The sequence below is a fragment of the Hyperoodon ampullatus genome, assembly GCF_949752795.1.
Source record: "Hyperoodon ampullatus genome assembly, chromosome: 15".
Classification (NCBI taxonomy): Eukaryota; Metazoa; Chordata; class Mammalia; order Artiodactyla; family Ziphiidae; genus Hyperoodon; species Hyperoodon ampullatus.
In genome coordinates this window covers 44,283,801-44,303,688 of record NC_136928.1, presented here as the reverse complement: position 1 = coordinate 44,303,688, position 19,888 = coordinate 44,283,801, and the positions used below count along the sequence as shown (strand labels likewise).

General features: G+C 35.2%; 1 protein-coding gene across 1 annotated transcript in view; it reads right to left on the bottom strand.

Moving 5' to 3' along the window:
- Positions 1–19,888, bottom strand: part of PSME4 (proteasome activator subunit 4) — a gene marked incomplete at its 5' end in the record, with an annotated part of 95,250 nt that overhangs the window by 30,312 nt on the left and 45,050 nt on the right. The window contains 10 exons of the mRNA XM_079721213.1: positions 6,530–6,625; positions 8,135–8,292; positions 8,811–9,026; positions 9,672–9,739; positions 10,205–10,274; positions 10,495–10,593; positions 12,440–12,590; positions 15,822–15,886; positions 16,829–16,918; positions 17,595–17,781. Of these exons, the coding sequence (XP_079577339.1) occupies positions 6,530–6,625; positions 8,135–8,292; positions 8,811–9,026; positions 9,672–9,739; positions 10,205–10,274; positions 10,495–10,593; positions 12,440–12,590; positions 15,822–15,886; positions 16,829–16,918; positions 17,595–17,781 (1,200 nt within the window). The remainder of the gene's footprint in view (positions 1–6,529; positions 6,626–8,134; positions 8,293–8,810; positions 9,027–9,671; positions 9,740–10,204; positions 10,275–10,494; positions 10,594–12,439; positions 12,591–15,821; positions 15,887–16,828; positions 16,919–17,594; positions 17,782–19,888) is intronic.

The following is a 19,888-nucleotide window of genomic DNA, read 5'->3' as shown; positions in this document are numbered from 1 at the left end:
TCATTTTTTAGGTATGTATGGACAGATTCTGCTGGGGAATATGAACCTTTATATCTGAAATCTAAATCTTCTTTAATGAAAAGTAAATAGACTTTATTTCAAAATATGAGATTCAATTCAACAACTTTTTATAAACAAAGCGATAATACTTTCTAAGAAAAGGAAGACAGGCACAAATGCCAAGGAAACATGGGGTAAGCGTATCCTATACAAGGCTAATTAGTAATAGAAATTTTATAATTATTGCTCATAATTCATGACCTACACAACAGTTGTAATGAAGAAAACACTATTTTGAAATCAACATACCCCTCCCCCGTGCTGTATTTTTTTAAGTTGAATTAATTAAGTTATCTCTACCCTAATATTTGGTTGTTATGAATTCTGGGATTTATCTAAATGGGTAATAACATTAAGATGACTAAAATGCCAGTTATTTAACTATGTTCCTTGCCATAATGTGGATGGCAACAGTACTGTCCCAAGTTTCAAAACCAAGCCTACAGAATATAAACAAAGAATGGTAATATTTCCTAATATAAAATGCTAATTTGCTTTTCAGAGAATTTCAAGAATTTCAAATTCAAATTCTTCTTAAAATCTGGTTTTCATTCCATAAAGTTTCAACTTTTGGCAACAGCTTGCAAACTTGAGCATTCTGTAAAATTATGTATGATTGAAAAATATATTATGTATCCAGAATCTAGTCATTAAAAAATAAAATCAGATTCTTTCACAATGAATTTCACGGGAAGTCCAACATCTTTACTGAAATTAGATTTGACCAAGAAAGAGAAAAGGCTGTGCTCACATAGTAACAAGCGTTAGGCCTAAGACTGTTACCCACCCCCTTCCACCTTCCCTGGTAAAGCATGGGGAAGTACTGGGTCACAAGCTATCACATGAGAGTACATGTCTCCTCACTGCTGCTATAAACATAAGTTGTTTCCTAAAGTAGGAATACAACTGTACCTCACCCAGTCCATACCTAGTACCACACAATACTGAACCAAGCATGCATTTTAATTATTGTCACAAAATTACACTTAACAAATGACATTTTAAAAAGCAATCACTATAGTAAGTTATCCTGAAATTTTTTTTTACTATATCAAACAAACCAACAAGCAAACAAAAGGCTATCAGTTGGGAATTTGAAATGTTTTTCTTATGTGCCTTTCTGACTCTAATAACACCAATTACACTATAACTACATTTAATAACAAGTCTCATCTAAGAACCATGATGCTAATTCTAAAAATCCATGTGTCACTCTGAATTGTTTCCCTATCAGAAAAGTTGATGAAGTACTATCACTTATTACAATTATTTAGAAACATATCAACCTGTGTGGGATTTTAAAATATTAAGTAATAGATTTAAATTAAAATGGCTTAGGCTTTTACTTTTAAAACCTGAACTAAAACACATCTTACACATCTCAAGAATATAGAAGGCATCTGTTTAGACATATAGTTCAGCTTTACTTTATTTGTTCTTATCCATCTCAAGTTTCTTTTATGCTTATTTATCTAAGATTCAGCTTTAATTGATCTCTTCTTATTTAACAAATTAATTAAACTCTGATTGTACTGACACCTTTTACATCAAATGCTTCTCAGCGAGTATAAATACATATTTATACTAAATATTTCTTCTGATCTTTAGAAGAATAATTTTCTAAAAGAAATGTCTATCCATTACCCAAGTAAGACTTTATGATTGTATCTCTTTGTAGTCACATTTTAAGTCTATGTGTGCTGGGCTGTACTCTCTGATACTTAAATCTGCTCTTGTAACTTTTAGTTATGTACAGAATCTTAGCTGAGTAGACTTAAAGTGCTATCAACAATTATAGATCTGCATTCTGATTAAACACTATAGTAGTAATATATACAATTTAAATCAAATACCGTCACTCCCCCACCCCGAGTGAAATTCATTCTACTCATCACTGGTTCATTTTACAAACAGTAATATAAAAATAAAAGTATGACAAATAATTTCAACACAACATATTACAAATAATACCATGTATACAATAATAATCAAGTTAAATCAGGTTCATAGCAACTACATAGGACCACCAAGCCACCTAATTTATAACAAAATGTGTTTAATATCTGTACCACTTAAAAAAAAAACCAAAAAACTTGTACGTTTTCTACATCTACGCTATTTGTACCACTAGATGGCAATCTTCGTTAGATTTGATTAGAGTAGAACGATGAAAATAATCACTGGTGGGAAAGAAAGGATGGTGAAAAAGGAAGAAACGACCAGTAACATAAAAACAAAATATACAATACAAATCAAATATGCAAATGAAGGCTAGGTGAACTATCATGGAACAACTGCAAACAATAATTCTCCCTTTCTGTAAGTGGAAGAACAACCTACCCTGCTCCAAATCCCTCCCCTCCCAAATGAAAACAAACATAAAAGGTATAAAAACCAAGCCACTAACAGATTTTTTTTCCCTCAAGGTAACAAGTGTTTCACAACAGACAACTGGCCTATTTCTGTGTTCTGTTATCCAGTTCAATCCTGGGCATAAACAATAGCTATAAACACAAATGAAAGGCTGGCTCTGACTCTACCATGTGAACAAAAGGTTGCCAAGTAAAGAGAATCTTACATACCGCTAGGTTTAAAATTAACTCGGAGCATAAGAACTATTTCCATGTCTGACACACAAGTTTTTTTAAAAATCAATGAAAACAGTCAGAAGGTGAAATAAGGAGAAAACAGGGTTACTCACCGTGGAGTAGTAACTGTTTCCTTTTCTGTGTGCAGCTCCCCCAGCAGAGCTGGGTAGTTTCCTGGAGGTGCCAAGAGAGGTTAGCTAGCCCTGCCCCTCATCGCATAACAACACATCCTTTCACATATTCATGAAATGGTCTCAACTCTTAGACCTTAAGTATGAATTTTTTTTTTTTTTGAGTGAAAAGTTAGTAAAAGCTGAGCTCCTAAGAATGATTTAACTAAGAATGACTTAACAGATCTATCGGAGGAAAGGGGGCACAAAGTGAAGAAGAAATATTTGAGATGAAAAATGATGACTCCTCTACCTTGAGTAACCCTGTTTTTATAGATGTTAGTTTTTTGCATCCTGTGATAGCTGGTTAGACCTAAAAGATTCTAAAGAAATGGACTGCAAAAGGAGAAATTAATGACAATTTGAGGATTAAAGGCAAGTGTCCAAAATTCCTACATGACGCTGGAAAGACATAATCCAACTTCCACATCTATAAAGGTAGAACTATGAGTATAAATTATAGCACAAATGTTTCTATGAAATCATTAACTAAAGGTTCCAAGAGCAAAATAGAGAGGTTTAAGATTAATTCAGTAACCTTGGTATCTGACAAAACTGTTAAATTTCAAACTGAACTAAACTAAAAAAATTTACCCAATTAAGGGTATATTAAACCCTCAAGGGACCTTATTTCATCCATCCTTTGAAAGAGTAAAATTTATAATATGTACAAGATACTTAATAACCTTATGTTGCTAAAAGCCAAAAAGTACAATGTAGATACCATTAGGTATATAATTTACTTTATACTTAGGACAATCAACTCATCTCATCTAAGCTTTTTATTTTTTGTCAGTCTCTAATCACATAGCATAGAAAATTGTTTTTCACATGTGGTAGCCATTTCCCTGAACAATGGGATCCCATATACTCTATTAGCAATTAAGATTTTCTTACAGGAAAACTCAGAACTGAAATAAGCTTCTGGTTTTTTACTGCTGCAATCTGCCAGAAGACTAATACTACTAATACATGCACAAGGCAAACTTAATAATAAGTGATTTGACAAAAAATAATTAAAGCAGCTAGAATATTTTCCCTAGTTGAGATTTATATAAGAAAAATGTAAGTTTAAATTTAAAAAAGAATTGAGCTGCTAGGTGCTTCCAAAAACTGGTCTGGTGTTTCAGAAAATGCATAATGTCCCACAATACCACAGCCAAACACCACCGGATATCTTAGGCATTACACTAAAGCATTGGTCACCATTATGCGTCTCCTTTTCTCCCCAACTTGGCACATTTTACTCTATATCTCCTTTGGAATAACTCATGTCCAAAATAAAGGAGTTCTTTTCATCTTCTAGTTTCAAATTGACCTGCTACTGATAATCTCCAAGAATTATGCTACAGATCTTTCTTCAAACTAGGCAGTATGATTCACTATCACAGAACAATGGCACCATCAATTGAAATTATTTGATTAGTTCTTTCAAATCAATTTACACTTAGAAGATTTTAATAATTATTGACCTATATTAGAATAAGCATTTTAGAAATTTAAAAGGCTAACTTTATTTTATTTTACTTTAGTGAAAACTAACTTACTATCTGCAAAAAAAAAGTCGTAATGTTACATAAAGTCAATGTAAAAAGTCACACATTGCCAAAATAAATTAAAATTTCAGGTGAAGGTGATACCAGTTAGAAATTGGTTTTTAAAAAAAGGATTCTGTTAAGAGCTAATTAAAAGCCCAGGGAAGACTTTACAAACTCTCTCTTTTGACAATTCAAAGGCAAAGGGATGCTCATTCATCTCTAACTGTACTTTGTATAATCATTACACTGAGTAGGTGTACGTAACTATAAAGAATCCTAAAAATGTGTACTGTTCAGTGATTAAAATGATTGAAGTTTTCCTCGTTGTATATTTTATTTCATTATGTACTATTAAATATAAAAGAAAATATATTTTATAATTAAAATATATAAACACATTTATATTAAACATAATTTTGTATTACTTCATTAGGTTTTATTATGTCAAATTTTCATTAAGTGAAAATTCTAAACGCAACACTTTTAAATCTAAATCATCTTTCCTTTCCAACTTTTCTGAAAAAAAAACCTATAAAGGGATATTCGTTTCAATTTTATAGCTTACAATGTATAGTAAAATGGGCTAACAATCTGCTTAATTATCTTTTGTGGCATTAATAAGGTTTTAATAATATGGTATTGTTTTCCTTATTGAAAATGCATTTCATTATATACATATCTAACTGGCTTTATAATAACCAAATATATACGGAACATTTGTCCTAATGCACATTTATTTCAAAGGATAAAGACTTTGCTTCAATTCACTATGATAGTGCACATGGCTCCATGCTGAAATGAACTGCAACGGAAACCTCTAAGCCTCCTGAGTGTATCGTAATCATCACTCAATACTAAAATAATCTAATTATATACACAGAAGATAAATGCTTTTGCTCTTAGATAAATTATTGGATTAAAGGACCACACTTCAACACGTTCAAGCAGAACTAAGTTTACTGATATAATCGATTTGTTATGTATGAAATAGCTTTTGGGCATGCTGTAAGAGTTAAGTTCTTACTAATTACATACTGTTAAAGATCATTAGGAAAATCAAAACCATTTCTGCAGGTCTCTCATTTTAAAATATTGTTTAATATCTCTCTTGACAAAAATGAATTTTGGTAAAATTGCTCTTATATCAAACTATAAAACTGATGAAAAACAAAAGTTCTTTGAAAGAATTCAGTAAATTCCTAGGCAAACTTAAAACAGATTTCCTTACCTGAGACGACCCTACTTCTCCCTCTTAAATCTAATGAGTAATCTAAAAAGTTCAATGCCTAGAAACAGTTTTTAGATAAGTGAAATAAGTGGGAATTATGAAAATGTACAACCCCAAACAACTGATTATGCAGAATATGGAAAGACAAGCAAGCCACATGTTAAAACCATTCCTGGAAACATTTTAAGATTTTTGTTGCAAAATCAACAAATAATTCTCCCCTTCTGCTTTTTTGAGGGGGCAAGGGTTCCTTACTCATTTTTGTGTGATTTTCATTAACTTATTCAGCAATGAGATGTTGGTGTTCAGAGAAAATGATCTAACATGGTATACTGAAACTAGCATCTATGTACTTGGTAAGTGAGCTAAAGTTATATACGGCTGATTTCATTTAAACTCAATTTTTTTCAACTTAAATGGTAACACTGACAATGGACGAAATCAAGACATTCATTCGAAATAATAATACTCTGAAAAGCACTTAAATTTGTAAAAGCAACTTGGTGGATCTCAAAAGTTCAAGATCATAATGAATAACATAGGACAAATTTTTATTAAAAAACACCCCAGGTTTTTTGCTAGAAAATCCTTACCATTGATTGCAGACCAAAAAAAAGGTGTTTTCCTTTCTTTTTTTTAAAGAATTTATCTTAATTAACTCAGTAAGCTAACAGATGAACTTAATATCTCTAAGTTGATATTTTAAAACTGATTAGCATTGAAAGTTATTCTATGCTGGCACCATATGAAAAATCTGAATAAAGCCCTAAAATTTATAGATCTAAACTGTGCCTCAGGTGTTTTTGGCCTAACAATGACAAAAAGGTTAAAGTGATACAGAAACAACACCAATAACAAAACCAGTGACTCATTTTGTGACTAAGTCTTAAAATATATGCCAAATGGCAAAACAGCAAAATATGTAAAGTAGTTATTTTTACTTACAAGTTAGTAACTGGCTCTCCTTTCAATGGAGGTAGGAGGTTTCCTGAGCCAATTAAACAGTTGTGTACTATAGTCAGACTCTGTAGAACATCATCTCTAGAAAAAATAAAAAGCATTTTCATGTTTGAGAAGACTCCAAATCCCTATTTAAGAAAAAGCCTTGTAGAGTTTAAGGTGAAGTAAAAAACTTTATCAAGTGGGAATATACAAAATTAAGGCACAGAAATGTTTTCAGTTTACCCTCTTAATAGTACAAGGTAATTAAACAGATATTTACTGATAATATTAGCCCTGCTTACATTTAAACAGGCTCTAAATAATCACAAGTAACAACAACTGATTGCCCTTTGTGAAGCAATTCTGAATTTAATTCCCTATTTACCCAAAGATCACAACCACTAACAAAAAGGGAAAACAGTATTACAGAAGATTCTCCACTATAGTCTGTCTTTTAAAATGCACTAGCTAGGGACTTCCCTGGCGGTCCAGTGGTTAGGATGCAGCACTTTCACTGCCAAGGGCCCAGGTTCAATCCCTGGTTGGGGAACTAAGATCTCACCAGCCATGCAGCATGGCCAAAAGAAAAAAAAAATAAGACTAGCTAAACATTTACTCCAAAAAGCAGTTCAGAGCACCACATAGCCAACGTAAGTCAATCATACTTCTTCCTCCTCCAAGCCCATTCCTACTGGATTTGCTTATCAGAATTTCCTGTTATCTGACACATAGTAATTTTCTTGCTATGATTTTAGGAACTTTCAAAGATTCAAACTATAAAAGTCTAGTGGTCTCAAATAATTGTTTCGTGCTAAAGCTCTTTGGGGGAGAAACAATATCTTAGAGATATTTCTCTAAGATAGTATGAATTACTAAAAAGAAACAAGCCAATAAAATCTAAGGCGAATCTAGAAAAACAGGCACTTCCTTACAAAGGGGGCATATTTACACACACTTCCCAAAAGACGCACAAGTGACACTGCTAAATAGAAGGCACTAAAAACAAACTAGAAAAAAACTCTGAGTTTTTCTATTTAAGATGTTTAAATATTATGACAAAATTTCTGTTATTAAACTATAAAATGGTTTTTTATTATATGGTTTTATATTATAGTAATGTGATTAGAAAACCATTTAAATGTATTAAATGGTTTTCTGATCACACTTATGGCAGACATTCAAAACACACACTGAAAATGAATACATCAGGGATCTCCCTGGTGGTGCAGTCGTTAAGAATCCACCTGCCAATGCAGGGGAGACGGGTTCGAGCCCTGGTCCAGGAAGATCCCACATGCCGGGGAGCAACTAAGCCCATGCGCCACAACTACTGAGCCTGCACTCCAGAGCCCATGAGCCACTACGGAAGCCCGTGTGCCTACAGCCCGTGCTCCGCAACAAGAGAAGCCACTGCAGTGAGAAGCCCGTGAACTGCAACTAGAGAAAGCCCACGTTCAGCAACGAAGACCCAACACAGCCAAAAATAAATTAATTTTTTAAAAAAAGAAAATAAATACATCGGATATGCCATCGAGAGAGGGAGAGGCACAAAAAGAATTTTTTAGTCTACAACCATATAACACTAACTGATTATAAAAGAAAACTAACCTAGGCATTTCAAGTTCTCCATCCCCACAACGCTGGAGTTTGATGAGCTCAGGCTGAAGAAAAGAGTCCAACAGATAGAAGGCAAAAGCCACTTCTTCAGAAGAAGGAACATGCCACTGGATCCCCAAATTCCACAAGTCCCCTGGTTTACCCCAGTCCTAGAAAATAGCATTTAATTAGCAAGTTGAGAAGTTGGAAAACAAACAAACAAACATACAAACATATTTTAAAAGGCTTAAAAGAAACTGTATAGGTAATCCAAACCTAAGGCAGCAAGTGCACAAAAAAAAGGTATGAAGACATCATAGGAGTCTTTCATTATCACTCCTGAAAAAGGTCTCCCTGAAGAGCCACTCAAATATGAGTTTACTGTAAGAGTAACAGTAAGTTTATGTAAGGTTATTGCATTCCACCCCCAAATTATATGGAACTATGGAGGTTAAATATCGCATTACAAAGTCATTTCACATACAAACAGAAAAGAAGAAAACTAGAGCTAGATGAGAGCTACATCACACTTTCCAAGTTTAAAACATTCCAATAATAGTTTTAGTAATCTATGTTAAAAATAAAGAAGTGACACCTTAATACACAACAAGGAAAAAACCCGTACTTTGAATCCCTTAGAAAAATAACCCAATATATCCTGGAATCCTAAATTATTGAAAATGCTTGCCTTGATAGGAAAGTATTCAGAAGGAGGCTTGTCAAAGCCGCCTGGCACACTGCAGTATTCTGTAGGGTAGATAAGTGTAGTAGAACGAAGAAGGTGATGCAAAAGGTTACAAGACAGAGTGTAACCCTGCTTACAGGTTAAATGTAGGGTTCTTTGGAGAATCTTTACAAGGTGCTCCCTATAAAGAAGCAACTTCTTCCCATCCACTCGAGTAATCTAAAAAGAAAACAGTTAAAGATATTTTGGTTAAAAGATCAAGAATCAACAATTAAAGTTAACTATGTTTGGCCATTGAAGTAGTCTGAAATAGTAATAGTGTTTCTTAAAATGACTTTAATTCATTTTAGGATTATCATTTTAATTATATTCTAACAATGAATTCTTTCTTAAGATCAAAACACATTTTCTGAGTTTAGGCTCTGAAGTGCCATAGTAACATCCTTTTCAAGAGGCTATCTCCTTAAAGAGATAAAACTTACTTAAATGGATTTCTCTGTTCTTTGGTTTCGGAACTAACCCCTATAGGAAACTGAAGTTTGACTGATGCCAAATTTAGCATGGGGTGGGGGGTGGGGGTGGGGGGAAGATGCCAAATCTGATACACTTTTCAGTCAGAGTTACCCACAGTAGAATTAATCAGTAAAAAGTCAGGTAGAGCATTGACCACGAACTAGTCAACAGTTACCATACTCCTTTTATAATAAGAAAATGAGATTATCTGACTTTTTGTAGTCCCATAAAGACATTTTTCAAACTTATGACTTAACATGTTTTAAAGTTAATTTTTCAAAACAGAATCAATCCTCAGAGCAAGTCAACATTTTCACAGAAATATTTTCTTATTCCAAAGATTTACAATACCTCAGACAAAAGTTGAAGATTCCATAGTAACTCCTTATCTAGCTCTTCTTCATTTAATACATCATCATCTAAAAATAGCAAAATAGTATCAGAGGGAAAAAAAAACAAATATCCAACTAAATGCATCATTTAAAAGTATTTATATTTAATATTTCTAATAGCCGAGAAAAGTCTCTTTTAGGACGTTTTCTTTCTTTCTTCGTTAAGCTGGACTTGCTCCAGAGGAGGTGGAAGCTCAATTTTCAAGAAAATAAACACACCAACCACGACGCCTGCCCCTACACATCTCACAAAATAACAGATATTATAGCAACAGCTGAATGCTTCTTGTATGTATGAAAACATTAATGTAGAGTAAAATTTCTAAGCTACCTGTCAACCTGGATGATACCTTGTTTTGAGCAACTTTACCCCAAACTGTAAAATTAAAATACTGCATAGCTTAGAGAATCTGTTTCCATTAACAGAGTTGTACAAACCAAGAAAAAAATTTGCTAGAGTTACAAATACAGAATAATAACCTTAAGACTTACTCATTGTAAGCTGAGTTATAACACTGCAGCAGTGGGGAACAAATAGCTTCAAAGATTCCTCCGGGCAGCACTGAAAACATATTTGTATAAATAAGTTTTTTTGAAAGGCACAAGTATTGAATAGTCACAAAGTATACACTAGCTCTATTTTCAGTGGCAAATAAGGGCTATAAGCAGCTACTGAAAGAAACGTGTATTTTAAGAATGACAAGCATGTCTAAAATAATTAACCACATAAAACTCGTGGCTACTGATTCATTAATTCATCAGTCCAGAAAACCCCAACTCACCTTTACTGCAGCACGGCACATGTCTGCTACCATGCGGCCTGCAACTCTTGTTTCAAATATATGTGAAATAGAAAAATTAAAAACCTTCTGAAGGGCCACCTATTAAAAAATAACGTAACAAATGAAAATGTCTAACCAGCACGTTTAAGAAAATTAAACATCTTTTGAAACACCAAAGAAAATGATACTTAGACTATACTCAAAATAACCAAGTAGGAAAAATTTAACCATCTGAATACATAAAGATTTGCTTAATAATGCTACATTCAGGTCTACGAATAACCTTTGCACAAAACCCTAATGTGAAAAAAACATTTGCGGCACAAGATTTTATTTGCTGCAGAAATGCTAAGCACAAAACCAGAGTTGCTGGAAGCAAATGCAATTTAATTATCTTGTTGGCCAATCCAATATAACAGAGGGAATTTGGGGTAATATCTAATATTTATAGTTTGTCATTCTGACAACTACAAACTATATTTTTCTCTCCTCTAAAAGACTTGAAGCATTCTATTTAATTTTACAATCAAGTCACAGAATTTTAATTTAATTTCTGAATTAAAGAATTAGCTCTAGACATGGATTGACAATGCTGCAAATGATAACTCCTTTCAAAAGATTTTGGTTAAATAGAGATTATTTATGTTAATTTCTTTATACTAACATAATCTTAGTAAATATTTCATGCAGGTGTAAGGCAGTTTAGCTTTTAACCAGGATAAACACTGAACAATGATAATCTCAGATAGAGAAAGAAGAGACAGAAATGGAAAGAGAGTAGTGGAATAGAAAATATGAAATAAAGACCATATTGTATATAATAGGTATCGAGTAATGCTGAAGAAGTCAATGTTCACAGAATGCCTTATGAGGACAAACTATTTCTCATTCATCATAGTTAGCCAGATTTTTATGTTTAGGATTTAATTTCTATTATGTGATGGCATAAACAATTTTCAAAACTTTTCTCCCAAGTAGTATTTTACTGTAAACTTTAAACATACAGTCAATTCTTGTTATTTGCAGTAGTTATGCTCTATAAAATCACTGTGGGCACTGAATTAGCAAATACTGAACCACAGTTCTTAGAGGAAATACAGGATTAAGTTCCCATAAACCTCTGGTTACATTTTCATCAACTGATAGATATATAGATATATAATTTTGTTTATGTGTGGTTCTCTTTGAAGACATTTTAATATACACTGTTGATTCATGAACCTTGAACTCATAGCCAAAAGCACTGTAAGTCATTTCTGAACGAAGCTTACTTAAAACATGTTAATATTTTCTACCATAGGCCCATCACAACTATCTTTTGCTTAGAACACTAGACAGTGAGTGCATCAGCATTACCCTTGGGGGCCATTTTAAAAAGCAAAATCACCAAAAAGCACAAAAATATGAAAGATCTGGCATTAAATAGATGAAAAAAGGACACTTATTTACATTACAGTATGAGAGCTAAACCAAGATGGCAGAGTGTCACCTTATTCGATTTCAGCTGTAAACACGCACAACTCAAAATTTTTGCCACTTTCAAAAGTTTGCACAAAAGCACTGAGAGTACCAATTTTGGGGTTACAAATAAATTTTAGCAAGTACACTATGTTGAATTTGCAAATACAGAATCTGCAAATAATGAGGATCAACTGTGTATCTTCTCCAAATTTTATTTTATTATTATTTTTTCTGGCCTTGCCACGCCATGAGGCACGCAGGATCTTAGTTCCCCACCAGGGATTGAACTCGTGCCTCCTGCAGTGGAAGCGCAGAGTCCTAATTACTGGACCGCCAGAGAATTCCCCATCTTTTTCAAATTTTAGTATGGAAAGAAAGGATAAGCTGGCATGATATGCATACAAAGTAACCTGAAGTTCAATTTTTAAAACATCAAATAAAACTACAAGTTGGAATTTAATTCTTTGCAGCAATGCACTCTTACCATAAATATTTCTTTGGAACATTGTGTGAGGATTGTACTAAACGTAGAAGACAGACCTAATTCGACCAAACTCTCCAAGTGAGTCATTTTCTCAGTTTCTGTCTCTTCTCTTGTTTGCTCCAATGTGCTACTTTCTATAAGTCCGAAGCATCTAAATAACCCAAAGAAAATAAAATTTTAGCAACTAAAAACTGGCTTAACATTTTTTGTTGTTGATTAGATAAATCTATTGTCATGACTATGCAAGTGATAGCTACTTAATTTGTACATGGATCACAAACCAACTGTCCTTTTGTAACTTGAGAAGAAGCACCAGCCTTGCACAGTACTGGGTTGGCCAAAAAGTGCCTTTGGTTTTTAAGTAAAAATAAAAGACACATTTTTCATTTTCACCAAGAACTTTACTGAACAATGTATTCACCCTTTTGTTCCACTACCTGCTGCCATTTTTCAGGCAACTTCATAATTCCGTCCTCCCAAAACCTTTTATCTTTTGCAGCAAAGAACTGTTCCAGATGCCTTTTACAGTCTTCCAGGGAATTGAAATTTTTTTCCACGAAGAGAATTTTGTAAAGACCGAAATAAATGGAAATCCAAAGGTACTATGCCTGGTGAATACAGCAGATGAATCAAGACTTCTCAGCCAGGGACTTCCCTGGTGGTCCAGTGACTAAGACTCTGTGCTCCCAATGCAGGGAGCCCAGGTTCAATCCCTGGTCAGGGAACTAGATCCCACATGCCACAACTAAGAGTTAGCATGCAGCAACTAAGAGTTCACAGGCCGCAACTAAAGATCCTGCATGGCACAACTAAGATCACGCACGCCACAACTAAGACCCAGTGCAGCCAAATAAATAAATAAATAAATATATATATATATAAAAAGAACTTCCCAGCTGTAACCGTTTTTTTGTTTGTTGGTTTATTTTTTTATTTTTGGCTGCATTGGGTCTTTGTTGCTGCGTGCGGGCTTTCTCTAGTTGTGGCGAGCAGGGGTTACTCTTCATTGCGGTGCGCGGGCTTCTCACTGCGGTGGCTTCTCTTGTTAAGGAGCACGGGCTCCAGATACATGGGCTTCAGTAGTTGTGACCCGCGGGCTCTAGAGCTCAGGCTCAGCAGTTGTGGTGCACGGGCTTAGCTGCTCTGTGGCATGTGGGATCCTCCTGGACCAGGGCTCGAACCCATGTCCCCTGCATTGGCAGGCGGATTCTTAATCACTGCACCACCAGGGAAGTCCCTGAAACAGTTTTTGCCTGGTCATCAAAGAAACATGAAGTCTTGCGTTATCCTGATGGAAGATTATGCATTTTCCTTTGACTATTTCTGGACACTTTTTGTCGAGTGCTGCTTTCAGTTGGTCTAATTGGGAGCAGTACTTGTTGGAATTAATCATTTGGTTTTCTGGAAGGAGCTCATAATAGAGGACTCCCTTCCAATCCCACCATATACACAACATCACCTTCTCTGGATGAAGACCGGCCTTTGGAGTGGTTGGTGGTGGTTCATTTCGCTTGCCCCACAATCTCTTTCGTTCCACATTATTGTACAGTATCCACTTTTCATCATCCATCACAATTTGTTTTAAAAGTGGAATGTTTTCATTACATTTAAGTAGAGAATCACATGTGGAAATATGGTCAAGAAGATTTTTTTCGCTTAACTTATGTGGAACCCAAACATCAAAGTGATGAACACAACCGAGCTAATGCAAATGATTTTCAACACTTGATTTGGATATTTTGAGTATGTCGGCTGTCTCCCGCATGGTATAACATTGACTGTTCTCAATTAATGTCTCGATTTGACTGCTATCAACTTCAACTGGTCTACCCAACGGTGGAGCACTGTCCAGTGAGAAATCTCCAACATGAAACTTCGCAAACCACTTTTTTTCAAAAATTTTTTTAAATTGGAGTATAATTGCTTTACAATGTTGTGTTAGTTTCTGCTGTACAATGAAGTGAATCAGCTATTATATCCCCATATCCCCTCCCTCTTGGGCCTCACCCCCACCCCACATCCCACCCATCTAGGTCGTCACAGAGCACCAAGCTGAGCTCAGCATGTTCCCACTAGCTATCTATTTTCCTGTGGTAATGTATATATGTCAATCCTAATCTCCCAATTCGTCCCACCCTCCCCTTCCTGCCCTGTGTCCACCTGTTCGTTCTCTACACCTGCGTCTCTATTCCTGCCCTGCAAATAAGTTCATCTGTACCATTTTTCTAGATTTCACATATATGCGTTAATATACAATATTTGTTTTTCTCTTTCTGGCTTACTTCACTCTAGACTCTAGGTCCATCCACATCTCTACAAATGACCCAATTTCATTCCTTTTTATGGCTGAGTAATATTCCATTGTATATATGTGCCACATCTTCTTTATCCATTCATCTGTCATTGGATATTTAGGTTGTTTCCATGTCCTAGCTATTGCAAATAGTGCTGCAATGAACACTGGGGAACCCGTGTCCCTTTGAATTATAGTTTTCTCAGGGTATATGCCCAGTAGTGGGATTGCTGGGTCATATGGTAGTTCTATTTTTAGTTTTTTAAGGAACCTCCATACTGTTCTCCACAGTGGCTGTAACAATTTACATTCCCACCAACAGTGCAAGAGGGTTCCACTCTCTCCACACCCTCTCCAGCATTTATTGTTTGATGATGGCCATTCTGACTGGTGTGAGGTGATACCTCATTGTAGTTTTGATTTGCATTTCTCTAATAATTAGAGATGTTGAGCTTCCTTTCATGTGCCCCTTGGCCATCTGTATGTCCTCCTTGGAGAGGTGTCTATTTAGGTCTTCCACCCATTTTCTGATTGGGTTGTAACTGTTTTTTTGATATTGAGCTCCATGAGCTGTTTGTATATTTTGGAGATTAATCCTTTGTCTGTTCCTTCATTTGCAAAGATTTTCTTCCATTCTGAGGGCTGTCTTTTTGTCTTTGCAAACTACTTTTGACATGTTCGATCAGTCACAGCACCTTCTCCATATACTGCACAAATCTTTTTTTTGCATTTCAGTTGCGTTTTTACCTTTCTTGAAATAATAAAGCATAATATGCCAAAAATGTTGCTTTTTTCTTCCACCTTCAATATTAAAATGGCTACACAAAAATTCACCAATTTTTGATAAGTCTTTTTCTAAATGCACCCCAATATGACAGCTGTCGCATACAATCTAACAAAATTGTTTCAGATGAAGTTAAAGACAACTAAGTACTACTAGAGCCATCTTATGGAAAAAAACAAATGAACCTTTTGGCCAACCCAATAATTAAATACAGGTTGCAATGCAGAACGAGGCTAAAGTTGCTGGGACGGGACATCACTATTTTTGAATGTCAGATAAAGGAGATATCTGGGGTACTTGCTCACCTGTCCATAAACTGTAAGACGAAATCCTCAAATTCAGCTGTGGCAGAACAAAGTTCTCGCTCCACCTGTAACATGTCAACATGGAGAAAATTTTAAAATAGTCTTTGATTTTTTTCTCTGAACAAAACTCAATTATAGTCTACAAAATGTCTCTAACACTGCATTATTACATTGAGCGCTGTGAGAAACAGCACCATAATCCCGTATCAATTTAGAATAACTCATCTACTTTCCAGGACCCAAAATAAGAAGTAATTAACATATTTTGTAAGGGCCCAAAACAGAAACCAGGCAGCCATTCTTTAAAAAATTAATATCAGGGCTTCCCTGGTGGCGCAGTGGTTGAGAGTCCGCCTGCCGATGCAGGGGGCACGGGTTCGTGCCCCGGTCCGGGAAGATCCCACATGCCATGGAGCGGCTGGGCCCGTGAGCCATGGCCGCTGAGCCTGCGCTCCGCAACGGGAGAGGCCACAACAGTGAGAGGCCCGCGTACCACAAAAAAAAATCAATAACAGTTTTCAAACTGCTGGTGTATGTGTAAAGGATTATCTCTCACTACTTAAACATCTGAATGCCAAAAGTCAGGTAGTAAAATACTTGTAGTAAAGAAAATTGTTCTAAAAAAAAACCCAGACAGTAATGAAGAAAATTTCTCTTCATTAGATGCCAATCCCCTTAACAGATTTATTCCTAACATAAGATGGAAAAACAAAATGCCACCACCTTTGCTTAACAAAACATTAAAAAGTGACAAAACACTGAAATACACCTTTACATGTCACTTGTTTACTAAAATAGCCTATTTTTGACCACCCCCTTTGGTGGGTGCCTGCAGATTATTTTATCAATGATGATCTCCATTTATATCGTTCTGGTCTCAAAACAGTAATTTTAACTTATGAGCACCTCTGCAAAGTTGCTTTTAAACTATCAAATATTACTACGCATATACAGTAAGAATCAGAACTCAGCTAACCAATCCTTTTACAACCAGAAAGTATCCTTACTTCTGTGAGGTCATTTCTTTCTTGTAGTACAGATGAACAATCTACTAAAGGCACCAGAGTGGAAAATGTTGCTATAAATTGGAATGTGATCTATGGGAAGATACAAAAGATCTAATATTAATTACATAACTCTAGTTCCAAAATACATGTATACCATAAGCTACAATAAAGTACCAAATAAATTATTCTGAGGGAAATCCCACAACAATTTTTCTGAAAGTTTATTTGGTTTAAGCACAAAGTTCTGCAATCTTTTGTCACTGAGAAGTTACTGTGCCTCCCACCAAAAATACAACATTAGCTAAGAGTAAATAGAAAATGCTAATGCAGAAGCTAGAGACCAGGGAAGAGGGAAAGTGAACAATATTGTAAGTCAGAAGGTGTGTGTATAAGGGGAATCTGGCATTTCACACCCAATAATTTTTATCATGTTCCTTGTGACAAGTGCAGACAAACGGAAGCGCAAGTGATCATATGCTATCATTTTTAATGTATCTGCTTAAGGAAGATAGGAGATACACAATGAGCTCTAAAACACCATATGATCATAAATGCACACAGGTTATGGGAAATTACTAAGGAAAACCTTACATAGATCAACTAACTGTCCACAGATCTAAACTTGGGCATCTACAGATATAACTCTGCTACCATTAACAAATTTTACACTTTACTATGTTCTAAAGAATATTTGAAGAAAAAGTAATAGGATATCCATTTACACAATTATAACTTAGATACAAAACAGAATCATAAATATGCTCACCATGCATTTACTAAAGTCATTTGGATCCACCCCAGGCAATGCTCTCATCAACAGAGGTAGCATGTGTGTTGGACCTTCAGGAAACCACTTGCCCCCTGATACCAAACTGCGGGCTACTCCAATTACACAACTTAATGTAGCTGTGAGCTGGTGAGGTTCTGTTAAAGTCTCTAGTGCAGGATATGTTCTACAGTTTGAAAACAGAATTTTAAAAATTTTCCACCGCAGATAAACATACATAACACATTAAACATACTAAATTCATAAACTGCATTTTGGATTAAAGGTTTGTAGCTGGCACAGTATTTTGAGTGAATGTTTGCTCTCAAAGTGAACAGAATCACACAAATAAAGGAAAGGCACATGTTTCCCCAACTCCCTGCCCCCTTACCACCTTCCTCCATGCCAATTCCACACTGAAAAGTAACATTAGCTGGTAGATTTTTGCGTTCTTTCAGCATCTTAATCCATTTCCACATTCCAATAGGACTGCATCTAATCTAACAGTCAGTGATTATTAGAATTCAGGAATAAGAAGTTACAACTACTCCACTCTTCCCTTTTATGGGAAAAAATAATCTTACTAAGATGCTGAAGGGTCTATTTTATACTTTTAAAAAGACTGTATTTTAAAGTTGGAAATCAGCTATCAGAAACATAAGAGAATATGCCTGAGACTAGAGTGAATAAAACAGGGGGAATAAGACAAACGCAATCTTTGATCACTAAGTAAGTATTTACGAGCCAAGAACACTCACTCTATGCATGGCTCAGTGATTTCACTTTTGAGAATCTATCCTATAGGGGAAAAGAAAATCCAAAATACAGTCAGTTTAAATTCCTCTTATACAGAAAAGGTAAATAATAGGAAATTTAATTATAAATAAGTAGGAAAAAAGAAGGATTTCTAACTAAGATTTTTAAAAAAATCAAACCTATGCTTATTTTAAAAGATGAATGAAACAAACCAAAAACTCTTTAGCAGAGGCTGTCTTCAGGAGATGCAAAACTAAGTGCCTAAAATTTTTTTTCTACATTTTTACCTTTAAGAGACTTTTGCTTGGGGACTTCCCTGGTGGTCCAGCAATTAAGACTCTGCGCTCCCAATGCAGGGGGCCCGGGTTTGATCCCTGGTCAGGGAACTAGATCCTGCATGCCTCAACTAAGAGCCCGCATGCCTCAACTAAAAAGAGCCTGCATGCTGCAACGAAGATACCGTGTGCTGCAACTAAAAAGACCCCACATGGCCAAATAAATAAATTATTATTATTATTTTTAAAGACTTTTGCTTGGAAATTCCCTGGCAGTCCAGTGGTTAGGACTCAGCACTTTCACTGCCATGACCCAGGTTCAATCCCCGATCGAGGAACTAAGATCCTGCAAGCTGTGCACTGCAGCCAAAAAAAAAAAAAGAAGAAAAAGAAAACGAAAAAAAAAAAAAAATCTGTCAAAAAAAGGTAGCGATGCCATTTCTAAACAGGGCAAAATTACAACTGAGTCTCAAAAAATGTCATTGTATTGACAATTTTGTTAATTAAATATTTATCTTGGCCAAGCATACATACAGAATATGCTGGTATTAAATTTGTCCAAAATTTTAGAGCTAAAGAAAAATGTGATGGATAATTGTATTTGTATTTATAAGCTTTGTTCCTTCTACTAAAAACCTATCTCACCAGTCATAATTCATCAGCTGGAAAACGTTAAAATAAGGCAAAACAAAGGGAAGTAAAGAAACACCAAAACACCTCAGAGTTCAAAATTTTAACTATGTAAACAACTGAAGTCCCCCCTTAGAGGCAAGTCTCTCCTCTCCAAAGAGCATCAAGGGACTTGCCACTGACTGATAGCTTCTGCTACCATGTGGAGGTCAAGTAGCAAAGAACACTGAAGGCTGAAGACAGAGTAGAAACTGCCTAACTTCCCCATTCCATTTCCTAATTAAGTTGTACATGCTGGAAGTTTCAAGGCCCGAAGATGTATACATAAAAAAACAGGGGAGGCTAGGAAAGTGAAGTACAACTTAAATAGTTACGGCAAAGAGACAGGGCAAGATAGTACAAGCAACTCAAATTACAAATAATGGAGCCCCATTTTGGTGAAGATCTTTAACAGGATACCCTTTGCCAAGTAAATGTCACCAATTTTCTTGTCTCAACAGTTAGTCAGAAAATAAGCTGTCATCTGCATTCTGCCAGTAAGGACCTTGGACAAATCTGAGTTTTAAGAAACTCAAACTGTTAGATCCTTCTGGCCTCCAAAATCTAACATTCTTCTTCTACTTTTGACAAAGC